General features: G+C 46.5%; 1 protein-coding gene across 2 annotated transcripts in view; it reads left to right on the top strand.

Moving 5' to 3' along the window:
• Nucleotides 1-19,764, top strand: part of CFI (complement factor I) — a 58,951-nt gene that overhangs the window by 8,163 nt on the left and 31,024 nt on the right. The window contains exons 3-7 of one of the 2 annotated variants that reach the window (XM_040418367.1): nt 685-841; nt 1,242-1,417; nt 3,672-3,782; nt 5,027-5,134; nt 18,888-18,932. In XM_040418367.1, coding sequence (XP_040274301.1) covers nt 685-841; nt 1,242-1,417; nt 3,672-3,782; nt 5,027-5,134; nt 18,888-18,932 — 597 coding nt within the window. The remainder of the gene's footprint in view (nt 1-684; nt 842-1,241; nt 1,418-3,671; nt 3,783-5,026; nt 5,135-18,887; nt 18,933-19,764) is intronic. The other variant, XM_040418368.1, reaches the window with a different exon arrangement.

Here is a 19,764-nt window from a genome sequence, read left to right as displayed (position 1 = left end):
ACACCTATCTGCAGGCAGCATGTTATAGAGCAGGAGGAGCTGAGCAGATCTGTATATAGTTTTGTGGGCAGAGATTCAATAAAACTTGTAATTTACCAGTATACATTTAAACAGGTTTTCCAAGATTTTGATACTGATGCCCTATCCGCAGTATAGGTCATCATTATCTGATCAGTGGGGGTCCGACAAACAGGACCCCCGCCGATCAGTTGTTTGAGAAGGCAGCGGCGCTCCTGTGACCACTGCTGCCTTCTCTCAGCTTACCAAGCACAACATTGTACATTGTATAGCGGCTGTGCTTGGTATCACAGCTCAGCCTCATTCCCTTCAGCTGCAACTAAGCCATGTGACCGATGAATGTGTCGTCACTCGGCCTAGGGAAAGCTGGGAGAAGGCTGTGGCGGTGCCCCAGGTGTTGGACCCCCACTGACGAGAGGATAGGTCATCAGTATCAACATCTCAGAAAAACCCTTTAAGTCTCTGACAATAGAAATGTGTGAAATATTTTCTTTCTAATTAAAAAATAATAATTAAAAGCAACCTGGATAAACCATTTTCAAACTAACATTTACATGAAGAACCGTATTAGTATGTGTACACTAAAAATAATTGACATATGACAGATGAGTTACTTCACCTACTTAATAACATAAAAACCTTACATTTATTTTGTTCATGTTTTAGGCACATTTGAAACATTGTTGAAAAATGAAAATCCAACAAAACAGAAGGGTATTATAAAAATCAAATTACCCGGCCAAAATAGTGAATTCTTTGTGTGTCCTGAAAAATGGACTATCACAGAAGCCAATGTAGCCTGCCGACAACTTCAATATTCCCAGTAAGTTACGATACAATTGTCAGTGTTAGTTTGGTTTCTAGAGAATGGCATTCTGAAAATGGACTACGAAATTATACTGATCAACATCAATGTATAGTGTATGATTTGATATAGGACTATATTCTTTAAAATCCTTAATGAGCAGGAAAATGCATTACAACCCCATGCAATTCCCTGCATAGCCCATGGCCAGGATGTTGAATGTGCAGCGGAGAATACCGTGCTAAATCAGAGCTGTGGCCGCTTTGTCCTCAACATCACTGGGGTTCATCTGATCCCCGCTGATTAAAAAGTGATGGCATTTCCAATGTATGGGAAAATCCATTTAAGTGGGGAAAACTGCTTACCACTGCTTATTATATCTTCTTATAGAATATTATTGTTCAATCTTTTTTTCCAGAGGTGCTTTCAGTGAAGATTTACAGTACGATCTCTCAGAGACTGATGATAGTCAGCTGCAGTGTCTTCAGGTGACATGCCGAGGATCTGAGACCACCCTGGCGGAATGCAGTATTAAGAACAGCACAAGTACAAGCAATATGCGAGCTGGTGTTTCATGTTATAAGGAGACACATGGTAGGTATTGAGGTCCAAATAAAGCACACACTAACATCAGTGCTGCTCAGAAAAAAGCATGTGAATTCATGGGAAAGTTGAAAGCCACATTTCCCAGATTGAATACTGCTAATGTAACCTGAACTCAATGCATCATAGTGATTAATGATGCTGTGAGTTCCTGCTGACATGATGCTGTGAGTACGGAACACTAGACTATGATGCTGTAGGTTTGGATCAGAGGGGGTGCAGTCACCCTAGGAAATGCGGATAGTTCACTATCACAGATAGTGAACTCGCTATAATTATTCCCTTAGCTACACTAGTTACATGTAGAATTCCAGTGGTGGAGATGCAATGAATATGCCTTTAGTTAATTTATTGATTGTACCTTTAGAAATGATCATAGGGATTGTAAGGAAATCTTCCCTCCACCTCTGTTATGCATGTCTAAAAAACAGGAAAAGATTTAAGGACACTTGATATGAGCTCACAGAACAGGAGGAGTTACAAGATGAATGACATAGAATTACAACCATCGATAACTTACATAAACCAAATATAACAATCGTCACTAGATGGCAGCAAAGTATACTAAGTATAGTGGTTAACATACATAACACAGTACAATTACGATGGATTCTAAATGAGAGCCATAGCTGGGACAGCACAGTTTTAACAAAAAAAAAATATTGTTTTAGTGTAGTACATAACTCAGCAACGGGCCTACCTATACACGCCCAATTCAGACCAGTCCCCTTAGTGCCCCCACACAGTAATTATTTCTCATTACTGCCCCCCCCCCCACAGTAGTTATGCACCATAATGTCTTCACAGAGTAGTTATGCCCCCAATGGGCCTCCATACAGTAGTTATGCACCCATAGTGCCTCCATGCAGTAGTCATGCCCTCTCATTGGCCCACACAGTAGTCATGCCCTCTTATTGGCCTCAGACAGTCGTTATGCCCCCATAGTGTGGCTACACAGTAGTTATGCCCCCAAAGTGCACCCACGCATTAGTTATGCCCCAATATTGCCCCCACATAGTTGTTATGCCCCCATAGTGCCTCTACACAGGTAGTGATGTCTCCAAAGTGCCCCACACAGTAGTATGCCCCATATTTCCCCCACACAATAGTTTTGTCCCACGCAGTAGTTATATAGTATATAAATATATATAAAAATATATATAGTCAACTCATATTATTATGACCACTTCCTACTTTTGAAGTCAGCAGCGCGTAGCTTATGAAGGAAGTCACGTGTTGTGAGCTGGCTCGGTGGGCATATAAGGTGTGTGATATACCACTACAAATAAGGGAAGTCGAAACGTTGGAGCACCATGTGCCATTGATGTGAGAGGTTAATGTCGGCTACAAAGGTGTACGAGGGTGGACCAACACCCTACAGCGGAGCACTTCACCACCAAAATGAACCAGGGGGCTACCAGACGTGTGTATAAAACAACACAGGCGAGAAACATTAGAGAACAAACACCCTGCAACCATTGCTGGAAAAACACAAGCTGCTAGTGGCAGTGTTATGGTCTGGGGAAAGTTTTCGTGGCACTCTCTGGGCCCACTTATCCATGTGGAAGGCACTCTCAACTGATTTGGGTATGAATCCATCCTTGCAGATCACGTACACCCATACATGCTGACTGCATATGGATTCAGATACCTGTGGCAGGTGTGGTCAGATTAGACACTGGGTCTTACCACAACAGCGTGTAAATGTTATTCCTGTGGTCAGGGGCGTAGCTAAAGGCTCTCTGGCCCTGGTGTAAGAGTTCAGCTTGGGCCCCCATTCCCTTAGTGCTTGTTGGCAAGGGGCAGGGGAGCACATAGCCTTCCTGCTGCCAGAGGCAAACATTGAAAGGGCACCCCTCATGCCAAATTCTTGACCTCACCCCTTCCCTCCAGCCAGAGGTGTAAATTGACCAGCATGCACTTTCTGTAATGCCAGTGTCTTATGTGGCACAAGGGTTTTTGGGCCCCCTCAGGCTCCTGGGCCCGGTAGCAATTGCTACCTCTGCACCCCCTATAGCTACGCCCCTGGGTGTGGTTTTGCCGGGCCAGAACCACAGAATACAGGGCAAGGGCTCACACTTTTGCACAAGAGCGGCCCCTGCCTCAGTATTCTCAAGATTCTCTAGATTATCAGAATTTTAAGTTAATATTTTATGTATCAGATAGTATAAACAGTTTTTTGAATAGCCCCCACATTAAATAAAAACATGCATGTATAAGTAAATGCCCTATTGTTTTATTGCAGAATGTGGACAAGATCAGTTCACTTGTGTCAACAAAAAATGCATCGCTCGTAATCAAACCTGTAATGGGCAAAATGACTGTGGAGACCTCAGTGATGAACTCTGCTGTACAGGTAACTATGACGTAGAAATCACATAGCATACCTAGCTTCTTAAATTTAATTAAGACATAAAGCTAGATAATATTAGTGGACAGCTTTTTGCTATTTCTGTAACCAAGAGTCTTCTTAGTGCTCAGTTCGAAGAAACCCTGAATTTAATAGTCCTCCTTAGAACCTGTCATTACAATCAGTGGCGTCTCACATGTCACGTGTCTCATGGCACATGCATGCGGCATGAATAGATAAAATAATCATGGCACATTCATCATTAGATGGCTGGATTACAATATAGATGGATATAGACAAGAGAATACTCAGCGTTTCATTAAATCCGTAACAAGTTTGTAAGTATCTCAGCAAATATCCGCCCTTACTAGTATGGTGATTTGGTGGTTATCACAAAGCGGTTGGATTTTGAGATCAAATCTATCCAAGGACAACATATGTATGGAGTTTGAATTTTTTCCCCAGTGTTTGCGTGGGGTGTCCACCAGGTACCCTCGTTTCTTCCCACAAAGGCTCCCTGTGAAATTGCCTCTAGTATGTGTGAGATACAGTAGTGGTCCTAAACTGTGTACAGCAATGAGTTGGTGCTAAATAAGCAACAGAAAATACAAACCTATTAAAGGAGTATTCCAATTGTAACAAATTATTCCCTATCCACAGGGACTCCCATGATCACGAGAACAGGGCTGCAGGTCGAGCATGTGCACTGCCGCTCCACTCATCTCTATGGGAGTTCTGGAAATAGCCGAGCACTGTACTCAACTATCTTAGGAACTCCCATAGAGATAAATGGAGCAGCAGTGCATGTGCATAAGAAATAAATTGCTACAACCGAATACCCCTTTTAGGCTCCATTCACACGTCCGCAACGTGTTTTGCGGATCCGCAAAATACGGAAAGCGGCAATGTGCGTTCCGCATTTTGCGGACCGCACATTGCCGGCACTAATAGAATATGCCTGTTCTTGTCCGCAATTGCGGACAAGAATAGGACATGTTATATTTTTTTGCGGAACGGAAGTGCGGACCCGGAAGTGCGGATCCGCAATTCCATGTCCGGCCAGCACATCGTGCTGCCCCATAGAAATGAATGGGTCCGCAATTCCGTTGCGGATGTGTGAATGGAGCCTAAGTCTGTAAAGATTGGGAGTTGTGCACTGACCCTTATGTCTTATTTGCCTTATGCCCTTTTTCTATTTCAGGGTCATACATTTACAGTCCTATTTTATTTATTGTATTATGCCATTACAGAGTGCAGAGGTGCTTTTCACTGTAAGTCAGATGTATGTATTCCCCTGGACTATGAGTGCAATGGTGAACTGGACTGTATCAGTGGAGAAGATGAGGTCGGCTGCAAAGGTAAAATAAGCATATAGTCACCAAGAACTAGAGGTACATAATTAAATCTCCTGTTTTAAGCTCGGGTTGTGAGGCTTATTCATAAAAATGGTACACATACTGTACATACTGGCATAAGAACTGATTGCAGTATGCCTGCCAAAAACACTCACTGTATTGCAATAGAAGGGACTAGGATATATCACATTTTCCAAACAGTTGCAACATGGCATACTACTGAGTTACTGAACTCATAGCGATGCCAAGTGCAGGCTGTGAACAGGTCAAAAGACTGTATCGGTTACAGTATATTGGGTTAGATCCAAATTGTATGATTTAAAGTGGAAAATAAAACAAAGTCATTCCAAATCATCATGTTAAATAAATCAGTGTTTCATTTCTTGTGGCCTAGGTGACAACACACCTCAGTAATACAAAGGCACCATAGTTAGGAGCTTTAAAGAGGACCTGTCACCACAAAATGCAATGCAATCTGAAGGCACCATTGGGGTCATTTATGAAAGAGGTGTAAAGTAGAACTGGCTTAGTTTCCAATAGCAACCAATCAGATTTCTCCTTTCATTTTCCAAAGGAGCTGTCAAAAATGAAAGGTGGAATTGGATTGGTTGCCATGAGTAACTAAGCCAGTTTTACTTTACACCAGTTTGATAAATGACCCCACATGTTTTAGAACAGGAGAAGCTGAGCAGATCAATATATATTTTTTGGGAGAAAGATTCAGTAAAACTTGTAATTTATACATTTATATCTTTGCTTTTGTTTAGACCTGTGAAAAATTATCGGTACAGGAGAGAGGAGTTATCAGTGATTGATAGCATTGTGTGTATAAGTGTGCATAGAGAGATAGCTGTCAGTCACTGAAAGCTCTTTCTAGAAAGTGGAAAAAGCAGAGACATAAATGTATACTGTATTATTTGGACCATAAAGCACACAGCATTATAAGACGCACCAAGGATAATTTTTATCAGACATTAGATCAGACCTCCAATACTCATCAGACCCCGAAATCAGACACCTATTCTTCATCAGACCTCAGATCAGACCCCATAATCAGACCCCCAAGCTCCATCAGACCTCAGATTTGACCCTCAGACCCCCAAGGTCCATCAGCCTCATATCAGACCCCCCAACCTCCATCAATCTCAGATCAGTCCCCCATCAGATCCCCCAGCCTCCATCAGACTCAAATCAGACCCCATCAGCCTCAGATCAGACCCCATCAGCCTCAGATCAGACCCCATCAGCCTCAGATCAGACCCCATGAACCTCAGATTAGATGTAAAAAATAAATAAACTTACCTCACTTGCTCCAGCTGGTGCTGCCACCCACTTATGTCTCCCTGGTCTTCTTCCGGCCCATGATGCACTGTGACCTGACGTCGCACAGCATCAGGACTTAGTGCGCGCCTACGTGCAGTATGTCCTGGCGCTGTATGCAGTCTGAACACAATGCAGAGCGGGGCCAGAAGGAAAACCAGGGAAGGTGAGTAGTGCAGCGCAGCGCTTCCCTTACCACTCACGACACCTCCCGCATGCTGATGGCCGCTTCCATACTGGATGCGGTCATTAGCATTCAGACTATAAGATGCACTGCCACTTTCCCCTCACTTTTGGGGGGAGGGGGGAAAAGTGCATCTTATAGTCTGAAAAATACTGTAAATGACAGGTTTTACTGAATGTTTTCCCATAAAACTATATATCAATCTGCTCAGCTCCTACTGCTCTATAACATGGTGCTTTCAGATTGCACAGAATTTTGTGGTGACAGGTCCTCTTTAAAGAGGACCTGTCACCACAAAATGCACATGACCGGTTCTGTTTTGTGGTCCACAAATCACGGATCTACAAAATAGAGATGCGGTCCGGAAAGGACATACGATGTGAAAAGTACCATGGACTTTGAAAATAATGGGTCCAACTGTCAATGTGCGAATCAAAAAACGAAGACAGTCGTGTACATGGACCTAATTTGTAGGCAGATTGATCCATAGTTTGTTGAAAGAGTCAGTAAAACTTGTAATTTATACATAAAACTCTCTTTATTTAAACTTTAGACCACCCCGTGCCCAACTATTAGTGACTGACAGCTATGTATATTTCTCGGAAGTCAATATAATAAAGTCAGGGGAGAATGCTTAAAAGCCGTGGCGCAATTAGTAGCGATTGCCTAATAACACCTGAAGCCACCAGTTATCTAACGAAACATGTCAGGTGGCAAGTTTTGAACAGTGATACCACACATGCCATATCGTTACCACGATTTCTGTGCCTACAGGCACAGCGGGAGTGCCATACATATTTACAGCAAGACAACAGTGTGTGTGTTTAGCAAGTTACAAATGTCCCCGCATATGTATACATAGATACATAGGAAGTAATTGACTATATACCACAAGAAAGTAGCGCATGTAGTTAGTTAATGGAGGGAGCAAAAAGCTATAGAAGATAGCAAGTTTATGTTGTATAAAAATAGGACAAGTTGCTAGTGGAGCGCTATACAGTAATGAATGGAAAGTGGTGTTTATTGTGACATCCCTTCTATGAGACCATATAAATATAGTGGGAACGTGATACATAGTACCAAGGTAAAGCAGTGCACATAGAGCCACACACATATGTAGGCTGTTCGATGGTATAGAACAGGGGTCTCCAAACTTTTCAACAGGAGGGCCACATTGAAGATTTTACAAGTATTCGGGGGCCGGAAAAAAAAATCAGTTATGTATTAAATTAAATGTATATATTTTACATGGATCGTTTTTGTAATCAGCATGATATGACTGAGAACAAAAGAGAAAAAACTTTAGCAAAACAACGCAAAGACACCCGTGTCCCTATCAGCGGTGTCCCCATCAGCACAGCAATGTCCCCATCAGCACAGCAATGTCCCCATCAGCACAGCAATGTCCCCATCAGCACAGCAATGTCCCCATCAGCACAGCAATGTCCCCATCAGCACAGCAATGTCCCCATCAGCACAGCAATGTCCCCATCAGCACAGCAATGTCCCCATCAGCACAGCAATGTCAGCATCAGCACAGCAATGTCCCCATCAGCACAGCAATGTCCCCATCAGCACAGCAATGTCCCCATCAGCACAGCAATGTCCCCATCAGCACAGCAATGTCACCATCAGCACAGCAATGTCCCCATCAGCACAGCAATGTCCCCATCAGCACAGCAATGTCCCCATCAGCACAGCAATGTCCCCATCAGCACAGCAATGTCAGCATCAGCACAGCAATGTCCCCATCAGCACAGCAATGTCCCCATCAGCACAGCAATGTCCCCATCAGCACAGCAATGTCCCCATCAGCACAGCAATGTCAGCATCAGCACAGCAATGTCAGCATCAGCACAACAATGTCCCCATCAGCACAGCAATGTCAGCATCAGCACAACAATGTCCCCATCAGCACAGCAATGTCCCCATCAGCACAGCAATGTCCCCATCAGCACAGCAATGTCAGCATCAGCACAGCAATGTCAGCATCAGCACAGCAATGTCCCCATCAGCCGTGTCACCCTTAAGCACAGCAATGTCCCCATCAACGATGTCCCCATCAGAACAGCAATGTCCCCATCAGCGGAGTCCCCATTAGCAGCTGATAGGGGCCACCACTGATGGGGACACTGCTGTTGGGGACGCGGCTGATGGGGACACCATTGATGGGGACACCCGTGTCCCTATCAGCGGTGTCCCCATCAGAACAGCAATGGCCAAATCAGAACAGCAATGTCCCCATCAGAAAAGCAATATTCCCATAAAAAAAAAAATATTCCCATCAAAAAAACAATATTCCCATCAGAAAAACAATATTCCCATCATGGGGACACCCACTGATGGGGACGCTGCTGTTGGGGACATTGCTGTGCTGATGGGGACACCACTGATGGGGACGCTGCTGTTGGGGACATTGCTGTGCTGATGGGGACACCACTGATGGGGACACCATTGATGGGGACACCCGTGTCCCTATCAGCGTTGTCCCCATCAGCACAGCAATGTCCCCATCAGCGGTGTCCCCATCAGCACAGCAATGTCCCCATCAGCGGTGTCCCCATCAGCACAGCAATGTCCCCATCAGCACAGCAATGTCCCCATCAGCACAGCAATGTCCCCATTAATGATGTCCCCATCAGAACAGCAATGTCCCCATCAGCGGAGTCCCCATTAGCAGCTGATGGGGACACCACTGATGGGGACACTGCCTTTGGGGACGCGGTTGATGGGGACACCCGTGTCCCTATCAGTGGTGTCCCCATCAGAACAGCAATGTCCCCATCAGAATGGGGACGCTGATGGGGACATTGCTGTACTGATGGGGACACCATTGATGGGGACACCTTTGTCCCCATCAGCAGTGTGCCAATCAGCGGTGTCCTCAGCAATGTCCCCATCAGCACAGCAATGTTCACATCAGCAGTTTCCACATTAGCAGCGTCCCCATCATTGCTGATGGGGACGCCGCTGTGCTGATGTGGAAACCGATGATGGGTCACCGCTGATGGGGATACCCATGTCCCCATCAGCGGTGTCCCCAGCAATGTCCCATCAGAACAGCAATGTCCCCATCAGCAGTGTCCACCGCAACATCCCCATCAGCACAGCAATGTCCCTGTCAGCGGTGTCCCCAGCAGCATGTGTCCCCATCACCGCTGATGGGGACACCTCTGATGGGGACATTGCTGTGCTGATGGGGACATCGATTATGGGGTTACCGCTGATGGGGACATTGCTATCCTGATGGGGACACCATTGATGTGGACACCCATGTCCCCATCAGCAGTGTGCCAAACAGCGGTGTCCCCAGCAATGTCCCCATCAGAACAGAATTGTCCCCATCAGCAGTGTGCCCATCATCGCTGATGGGGACACCTCTGATGGGGACATTGCTGTGCTGATGGGGACACCATTGATGGGGACACCCGTGTCCTCATCAACGGTGTCCCCATCAGAACAGCAATGTCCCCATCAGCACAGCAAAGTCCCCATCAGCAGTGTCCCCAGCAGCACAGCAATATCCCCATCAGTATGTGTCCTCAGCAGCTTGTGTCCCCATCAGCGCAGCACAGCAATGTCAGCGTTCCCCATTGTGTCCCCATCAGCGTTGTGCAACACTTGCCTCCGCTGTAGCCGGCTTCTGCTCCTCTTCTTTTTTTTTTCTTCTTGGACTCCTGAGTCCCGACTCCCGCCCGCTGCTACACACGTGGATTTGTTATTTCAAACAGCGGGCGGGAAGAGGGGAGGTGCCGCACCTGTGACGTCACTGGTTGCCGGGACATCGGCGGTCCCAGCAGCCAATCAAAAAGCACAGCGTGACAGCATGGGCGGTTGTGCGGCTTTCGTTCCTGCAACCTGTCAGCTGCGGGCGGGCGCGGAATCGAACACACAACACAAGCGTGACAGCATGGGCGGTTGTGCGGATTTGGTTCCTGCAACCTGCCAGCTGCGGGCGGGCCGGGTCGAACGCACAAGCGGGCCGGTTGTGGCCCGCGGGCCGGGGTTTGGAGACCCCTGGTATAGAAAGATACAAGGTCCATGTACACTCACCTAAAGAATTATTAGGAACCCCTGTTCTATTTCTCATTAATGCAATTATCTAGTCAACCAATCACATGGCAGTTGCTTCAATGCATTTAGGGGTTTGGTCCTGGTCAAGACAATCTCCTGAACTCCAAACTGAATGTCAGAATGGGAAAGAAAGGTGATTTAAGCAATTTTGAGTGTGGCATGGTTGTTGGTGCCAGACGGGTGTCACGGCTGAGGATGGGGGAAATCCTCAGCCGTGCGATGCCAGTTGATGTTTTGGCTGCTCGGCCAGGACAACAGGATTAGGGAGCAGGTCACCTCCTAAAGCGTCCCTAACCTGACCCTAACTCCTAGCTGCATGGGCCGACCTTTAAGGTAGGAGGACCCATGCTCCGGAACCTCGGATCCCTAACTCACCCTCCGACCGGTCCCTGGACTAGGAGTCAAGGTAAGACGACCTGTTCCTACTGTACACGGAGGAACAGGGGTCTCACTGGCCAAGCTGCAGGAAAAAGGGGAACACAAACAAACTTACGGATATGGCAGGTGAACTATCCGAGTTCCACCTACCTGCCACAGCCCTGCTGACTGGATCCCTGTGCAAACAGGAATCCAGATCCATAAGCTGCACTAACACAAGATAGAACAGGAAAACATCAAATAGGCATCAAACATAAACTTAACAAAACTAAAATGTGACATATGGTTTATGAACCACAAGGGTGGCTCTCACAGGCAGTTGGTATACACAGGAGGTTGCTATCAGCAAGCATGCTGAAGCAACCTACTGAGCCCTGCCAAACACCAAGGCTATATAGGCCTAAGAGGCCACACCCAACAGTCAGACCCACCCAGTGACATCACACACACTGGGAAGGGAGTTAACCCTTCCAGCACCACAGAAGGGAAACACACATACATAAAGGAAAGTGCACACAATAACATACAACACAGTGCACACAACACACACACCTAACAAAAAGGTTGCTAGGTGTGACCGCATGCCAGGGCAGCAAGCTGCCTAGCAACGCTCAGGCTACTCTGCTGCTAAACCCCAACACTGGTTGCCCGCGGCAACCACAAGTGAGGCCACAGACAAGGGGCCCTCACCCGTGGTTGAAGACCCATGCAAAACCGCCGGCAACTGCATGCGGTAAGAAGTCACAGTCATGGGCCTGGCCGTGACAACGGGCTGGTCACAATCTGCTCAGTTACTGGGATTTTCACGCACAACCATTTCTAGGGTTTACAAAGAATGGTGTGAAAAGGGAAAAACATCCAGTATGCGGCAATCCTGTGGGCGAAAATGCCTTGTGGATGCTAGAGGTCAGAGGAGAATGGGCCGACTGATTCAAGCTGATAGAAGAGCAACGTTGCAACCTAGTTACAACCTAGGTATGCAGCAAAGCATTTGTGAAGCCACAACACGCACAACCTTGAGGCGGATGGGCTACAACAGCAGAAGACCCCACCGGGTACCACTCATCTCCACTACAAGTAGGAAAAAGAGGCTACAATTTGCACAAGCTCACCAAAATTGGACTGTTGAAGACTGGAAAAATGTTGCCTGGTCTGATGAGACTCGATTTCTGTTGAGACATTCAAATGGCAGAGTCCGAATTTGGCGTAAACAGAATGAGAACATGTATCCATCCTCTGATGGCTACTTCCAGCAGGATAATGCACCATGTCACAAAGCTCGAATCATTTCAAATTGGTTTCTTGAACATGACAATGAGTTCACTGTACTAAAATGGCCCCCACAGTCACCAGATCTCAACCCAATAGAGCATCTTTGGGATGTGGTGGAACGGGAGCTTCGTGCCCTGGATGTGCATCCCTCAAATCTCCATCAACTGCAAGATGCTATCCTATCAATATGGGCCAACATTTCTAAAGAATGCTATCAGCACCTTGTTGAATCAATGCCACGTAGAATTAAGGCAGTTCTGAAGGCAAAAGGGGGTCCAACACCGTATTAGTATGGTGTTCCTAATAATTCTTTAGGTGAGTGTAGATTGTTACATATAGTATACAATCAACAGTCACAGACTACCACCCTAAAGCATAGCCTTTATTATATATCATTAAAATTAAAAACCCCAAATAACCCTAGTGATAACATGAAAACAATGAAAGAAAAAAAATATTGATTTAAATGAGTCAATCCTCTGCACTTAGGGACACGGATAGGCAGGTGCGGGCCAAATATAATATCCTATGGACTCTGACCCTCAAACTGGCCCTAACTCTATAATTCCCTGCCTAAGAACGGAATGGCCGCCCTGATAGGGACGATCCCGTATCAGGAACCTCCTGAGCGCCCTAGGATGGCCATGAATAGGGGAAAAGCTAACAGCTAGTATATGCTAATTGAAAAAATACTGTCACTACCACGATTAGTAGCTCTGCACCACGGATGCCAGGAGACCCTCTGCCACTGTGACACAGGACCACTATATGCAGTGCCTCATCCACTTACAGGGAACTGTGTCACACATCTATAATTGTGTATTTTTACACTGGGCTCCTGCAGCAAAGCGTTATCTGTGCTTTTCTGCTTTGCAAGTTAAAGGGAACCTGTCACCTCCAACAAACATCCCAAGCCGGCAGCAGTACCTTAGAGTAGCCAGCAGCATGTCTGTAACGATCATTTTCTTCCTGCAGGCAGAGAAGCAGAAGCTGTAAAAACGTTCTTTAATCCCCTGCCGGCGCGCTTCTCTAGTCAGGCTTGAAGTCACGGAGGCAGCAGCCTCCTTGCTACAAGTCACGGTAACCACGCCCCCTTCCCTGTCCCTTCGCTGTGACTGACAGCCGGTAGTTTGGCAAAGGCAGCCGAACGGTAGTGCATAAGCGCTGTCAATCACAGCGAAGGGGCAGGGAAGAGGGCTTGATTACCGTGACTTGAAGCAAGGAGGCCGCTGCCTCCGTGACTTCCTACATAGCCCAACTATGTATGGGTGAAACGCGTCGGGGTGATGACGTGATAAACTAACACGGCATGTTTTTGCTATAATATCAATTTTATAGCTATCTATAATCAGGATCGGTTTACGGTAGTGATTGTAACAGTACAGCCTGGATCACAGCGGCTCCCTGCGATGATACGCTGGCTTGCGTTCCAGCGTGGAACGCAGCGACCGCCTGTGTTGTTATGCTGGCTTGCGCTCCAGCGTGGAACGCAGTGGCTGCTGGGCCCTCCTGTGACTCCGCCCACTTACCGTCCGACCCTTAAATAGAAGACAGGTGCTAAGCAGGGTGTTCCACTAATGGAGTGCGCACCCTGCTAGCTCCACTGCATCTGAGGACTCTGTCCACATATCCAGACCTGGATCCCTAACAACAGCGGGAAGGACTGTCTACCTTCTTGCCACTGGCTTCCCCACTGCTGGCTTCCTAGCCAGGACCAACTAACCGCAAGTATATGCCTGTTACCTGCTCTGATTAATGTCCTGGAACTCTGAGTGGGGTGGTTCCTGACTGGTGTGAGACGATACTCCCAAACCAACTCTGAACCTACTGCATTCTATATACTAAACTGTGGACATGCTATACTAACTCTGAACCTACTGCATTCTATATACTAAACTGTGGACATGCTCTGAACCTACTGAATACTATATACTAAACTGTGGACATGCTATATTAACTCTGAACCTACTGCATACTATATACTAAACTGTGGACATGTTCTGAACCTACTGCATACTATATACTAAACTGTGGACATGTTCTGAACCTACTGCATACTATATACTAAACTGTGGACATGCTCTGAACCTACTGCATTCTATATCAGGGGTCTCCAAACCCCGGCCCGCGGGCCACAACCGGCCCGCTTGTGCGTTCGATCCGGCCCGCCCGCAGCTGGCAGGTTGCAGGAACCAAATCCGCACAACCGCCCATGCTGTCACGCTTGTGTTGTGTGTTCGATTCCGCGCCCGCCCGCAGCTGACAGGTTGCAGGAACGAAAGCCGCACAACCGCCCATGCTGTCACGCTGTGCTTTTTGATTGGCTGCTGGGACCGCCGATGTCCCGGCAACCAGTGACGTCACAGGTGCGGCACCTCCCCTCTTCCCGCCCGCTGTTTGAAATAACAAATCCACGTGTGTAGCAGCGGGCGGGAGTCGGGACTCAGGAGTCCAAGAAGAAAAAAAAAAGAAGAGGAGCAGAAGCCGGCTACAGCGGAGGCAAGTGTTGCACAACGCTGATGGGGACACAATGGGGAACGCTGACATTGCTGTGCTGCGCTGATGGGGACACAAGCTGCTGAGGACACATACTGATGGGGATATTGCTGTGCTGCTGGGGACACTGCTGATGGGGACTTTGCTGTGCTGATGGGGACATTGCTGTTCTGATGGGGACACCGTTGATGAGGACACGGGTGTCCCCATCAATGGTGTCCCCATCAGCACAGCAATGTCCCCATCAGAGGTGTCCCCATCAGCGATGATGGGCACACTGCTGATGGGGACAATTCTGTTCTGATGGGGACATTGCTGGGGACACCGCTGTTTGGCACACTGCTGATGGGGACATGGGTGTCCACATCAATGGTGTCCCCATCAGGATAGCAATGTCCCCATCAGCGGTAACCCCATAATCGATGTCCCCATCAGCACAGCAATGTCCCCATCAGAGGTGTCCCCATCAGCGGTGATGGGGACACATGCTGCTGGGGACACCGCTGACAGGGACATTGCTGTGCTGATGGGGATGTTGCGGTGGACACTGCTGATGGGGACATTGCTGTTCTGATGGGACATTGCTGGGGACACCGCTGATGGGGACATGGGTATCCCCATCAGCGGTGACCCATCATCGGTTTCCACATCAGCACAGCGGCGTCCCCATCAGCAATGATGGGGACGCTGCTAATGTGGAAACTGCTGATGTGAACATTGCTGTGCTGATGGGGACATTGCTGAGGACACCGCTGATTGGCACACTGCTGATGGGGACAAAGGTGTCCCCATCAATGGTGTCCCCATCAGTACAGCAATGTCCCCATCAGCGTCCCCATTCTGATGGGGACATTGCTGTTCTGATGGGGACACCACTGATAGGGACACGGGTGTCCCCATCAACCGCGTCCCCAAAGGCAGTGTCCCCATCAGCTGCTAATGGGGACTCCGCTGATGGGGACATTGCTGTTCTGATGGGGACATCATTAATGGGGACATTGCTGTGCTGATGCTGACATTGCTGTTCTGATGGGGACATTGCTGTGCTGATGGGGACACCGCTGATGGGGACATTGCTGTGCTGATGGGGACACCGCTGATGGGGACATTGCTGTGCTGATGGGGACAACGCTGATAGGGACACGGGTGTCCCCATCAATGGTGTCCCCATCAGTGGTGTCCCCATCAGCACAGCAATGTCCCCAACAGCAGCGTCCCCATCAGTGGTGTCCCCATCAGCACAGCAATGTCCCCAACAGCAGCGTCCCCATCAGTGGGTGTCCCCATGATGGGAATATTGTTTTTCTGATGGGAATATTGTTTTTTTGATGGGAATATTGTTTTTTTGATGGGAATATTGCTTTTCTGATGGGGACATTGCTGTTCTGATTTGGCCATTGCTGTTCTGATGGGGACACCGCTGATAGGGACACGGGTGTCCCCATCAATGGTGTCCCCATCAGCCGCGTCCCCAACAGCAGTGTCCCCATCAGTGGTGGCCCCTATCAGCTGCTAATGGGGACTCCGCTGATGGGGACATTGCTGTTCTGATGGGGACATCGTTGATGGGGACATTGCTGTGCTTAAGGGTGACACGGCTGATGGGGACATTGCTGTGCTGATGCTGACATTGCTGTGCTGATGCTGACATTGCTGTGCTGATGCTGACATTGCTGTGCTGATGGGGACATTGCTGTGCTGATGGGGACATTGTTGTGCTGATGCTGACATTGCTGTGCTGATGCTGACATTGCTGTGCTGATGCTGACATTGCTGTGCTGATGGGGACATTGCTGTGCTGATGGGGACATTGCTGTGCTGATGGGGACATTGCTGTGCTGATGGGGACATTGCTGTGCTGATGGGGACATTGTTGTGCTGATGCTGACATTGCTGTGCTGATGGGGACATTGCTGTGCTGATGGGGACATTGCTGTGCTGATGCTGACATTGCTGTGCTGATGGGGACATTGTTGTGCTGATGCTGACATTGCTGTGCTGATGGGGACATTGCTGTGCTGATGGGGACATTGCTGTGCTGATGGGGACATTGCTATGCTGATGGGGACATTGTTGTGCTGATGCTGACATTGCTGTGCTGATGCTGACATTGCTGTGCTGATGCTGACATTGCTGTGCTGATGGGGACATTGCTGTGCTGATGGGGACATTGCTGTGCTGATGGGGACATTGCTGTGCTGATGGGGACATTTTTGTGCTGATGGGGACACCGCTGATAGGGACACGGGTGTCTTTGCGTTGTTTTGCTAAAGTTTTTTCTCTTTTGTTCTCAGTCATATCATGCTGATTACAAAAACGATCCATGTAAAATATATACATTTAATTTAATACATAACTGATTTTTTTTTCCGGCCCCCGAATACTTGTAAAATCTTCAATGTGGCCCTCCTGTTGAAAAGTTTGGAGACCCCTGTTCTATATACTAAACTGAGGACATGCTATATACTAACCCTGAACCTATGGCATACAATATACTAAACTGAGGACATGTTATATACTAACCCTGAACTTATTGCATACTAGATACTAACTCTGAACTGTGCACAAGCTTATACTAACTTGTGACTCCTGTAATACTGGGAGACCTTCCTCTCCAGCAGTAATACTAAATAGATGGATAGCGGTAAATGATTTTGTTACCCCAAACTCTCCGCCCAAGACTGAGAGAGACGCCTGGGGTACATACTGAGTAACCGCGAATCCCACAGCCAAGAACAAGGGCAGTGGGATAATAGTGCATGTCCATTGCTTCCGCAGTTGAGATCCTAACTGATCAACTAGGTGCGTTACAGTGATATACAAACTTTGACGTTCTGTGTATATATATATATTTTTTTTGGTATATTGAGCTACTAATCATGGTAGTGATATAGCATATACTAGCTGTTAGCTTTTCCCCTATTCAGGGCCACCCTAGGGCGCTCAGGAGGTTCCTGGTACGGGATCGCCCCTATGGGATCGTTCTTAGGCAGGGAATTATAGAGTTAGAGCCAGTTTGAGGGTCAGAGCCCATAGGATATTATATTTGCAGAGAATTGACTCATTTAAATCAATATTTTTTTCTTTCATTGTTTTCTTTATGTTATCACTAGGGTTATTTTTTTATTTTTATTTTAATGATATATAATAAAGGCTATTCTTTAGGTGTGGTAGTCTGTGACTGCTGATAATTTTATATACCACCTGTCATAATATTATACCACCCACAGACGGGTTTCTGTCTGGACTGTGAGTCCTAGCATACAATCAAGACAACTAACGAGAGGGTTACTGTTTTTAAATGTGTTTAAGTGAGCTAATAAAAGTCCAATTTTTTACTTAAGGCCATTCACAGTAGTTGCGACCGGATCTCTGCCAGATCCCATTATACTCAATGTGGGTCTGGTGGTACCCTGTTGTATCTGGTAATGCCGCAGCCTGATCCTCATCAATCATGCTTTTGGACTCCAAATACAACTGTAAGTGAGAATTGAGGTTTATGTCAGTTCTACGGCTGGATATTATGAAATAGTAGTATCTTACACTTATCATGGTCAGTTTTGATTAATACAAACTTTCAAGCCATGACACCTAAAAGGTGTACTAGAAACTTGTTGAACTGCAATCAATGGAGTAGCTACAGGGAGTGCTGAGGTAGCAGTTGTCCCCAAGCCCTACTGCCGAGGAGGTACAGAGGCCCCTTGCCACATAAGAAGACACAAGTATTTTAAGTGGCCTATGGTAGATGAGGACCCTGTTAACAGACTTTGCACTGTGGCCCGAGCTCTATATTTCTATAGTCCTAAATAGTAAGGATCTTTACATACTAAATCACTTGCAATCCGTGGCTTCTGATATTACAAAAAAATGACCTTGAGGAACATTTACATTTTGAGTTTAATTTCCTTTACGAAAGAGAAGAAAAAAAACTCCACATTCTGATGTGATTATAATGAAAACATCTGCCATCAGACAGTTAACTATGCCTTTGAAGGTAAACTAATGTACATTTTTTGCCTTTAACTTTTTTAGAACGTACAGCAGAAAGATCAGAAAATCCTGTATCTGGTGTTAATGGTAAGTATACATTTAGTTTACATGTCCAGTATATGTGTGTGTACTTACAGGTCCAGTGAGCGGGTCAACTATATGTCACAGGAGGCCCCAAGCTTTATTAATTACACATCATATATTTTACCCTGAATGCTTCTCTGTCCTAGAATACGATACTCTAGGATGCTTGTTAATCCCAAGAAAAGTGCAGAAGCCCTTTCAGTTTTTTCTCTGCCCTGTAACATAGCTCAATTGAAATCTTTAAAGAATCCACAGTTTTACACCTCTGAGGATCAGTGGGGGTTCTGGCATTTGGATTCCCACTGATCAACAAGTGACCCTAGCCATATGTCTTTATTTAGACAAGTGAACCGACAATGCAACAGCACTCTGCATATATGCCTATATTTTTCAGATGCACCAGACCATAAGACTCACACATCTCTCTAACTGATTAGGAGGTTGACACTGCTATACTACCTTGACTGCAAGCTATAAGACGCAGGTAGTTTTTGGCAGGATTTTTTTTTCTTGCTAAAAACTGCATCTTATAGTCCAAAAATATGGTAAATTAATACGAGGTCTTGGCAGATATTTTTTATCAAAATCATTTGTGTCCATCTACCATGAAAAGATGACCACATATAAATAGGAACCTAATATAAAGTAGGCCTCAAATGAATTCAGTGAAAGTAGGGTCCAGCTATATATACAGTCCTGATCAAAAGTTTAAGATCACTTGAAAAATGGCAAGAAATCATATTTAGCATGGCTGGATCTTAACAAGGTTCCACGTAGAGCTTTAACATGCAACAAGAAGAAATGGGAGTGAGACAAAACATTTTTTGAGCATTCA

This window comes from Bufo bufo, chromosome 2 (genome assembly GCF_905171765.1).
Source record: "Bufo bufo chromosome 2, aBufBuf1.1, whole genome shotgun sequence".
NCBI lineage: Eukaryota > Metazoa > Chordata > Amphibia > Anura > Bufonidae > Bufo > Bufo bufo.
The sequence above is the reverse complement of the archived record's forward strand: the minus strand, read 5'-3'. Positions and strand labels throughout refer to the sequence as shown.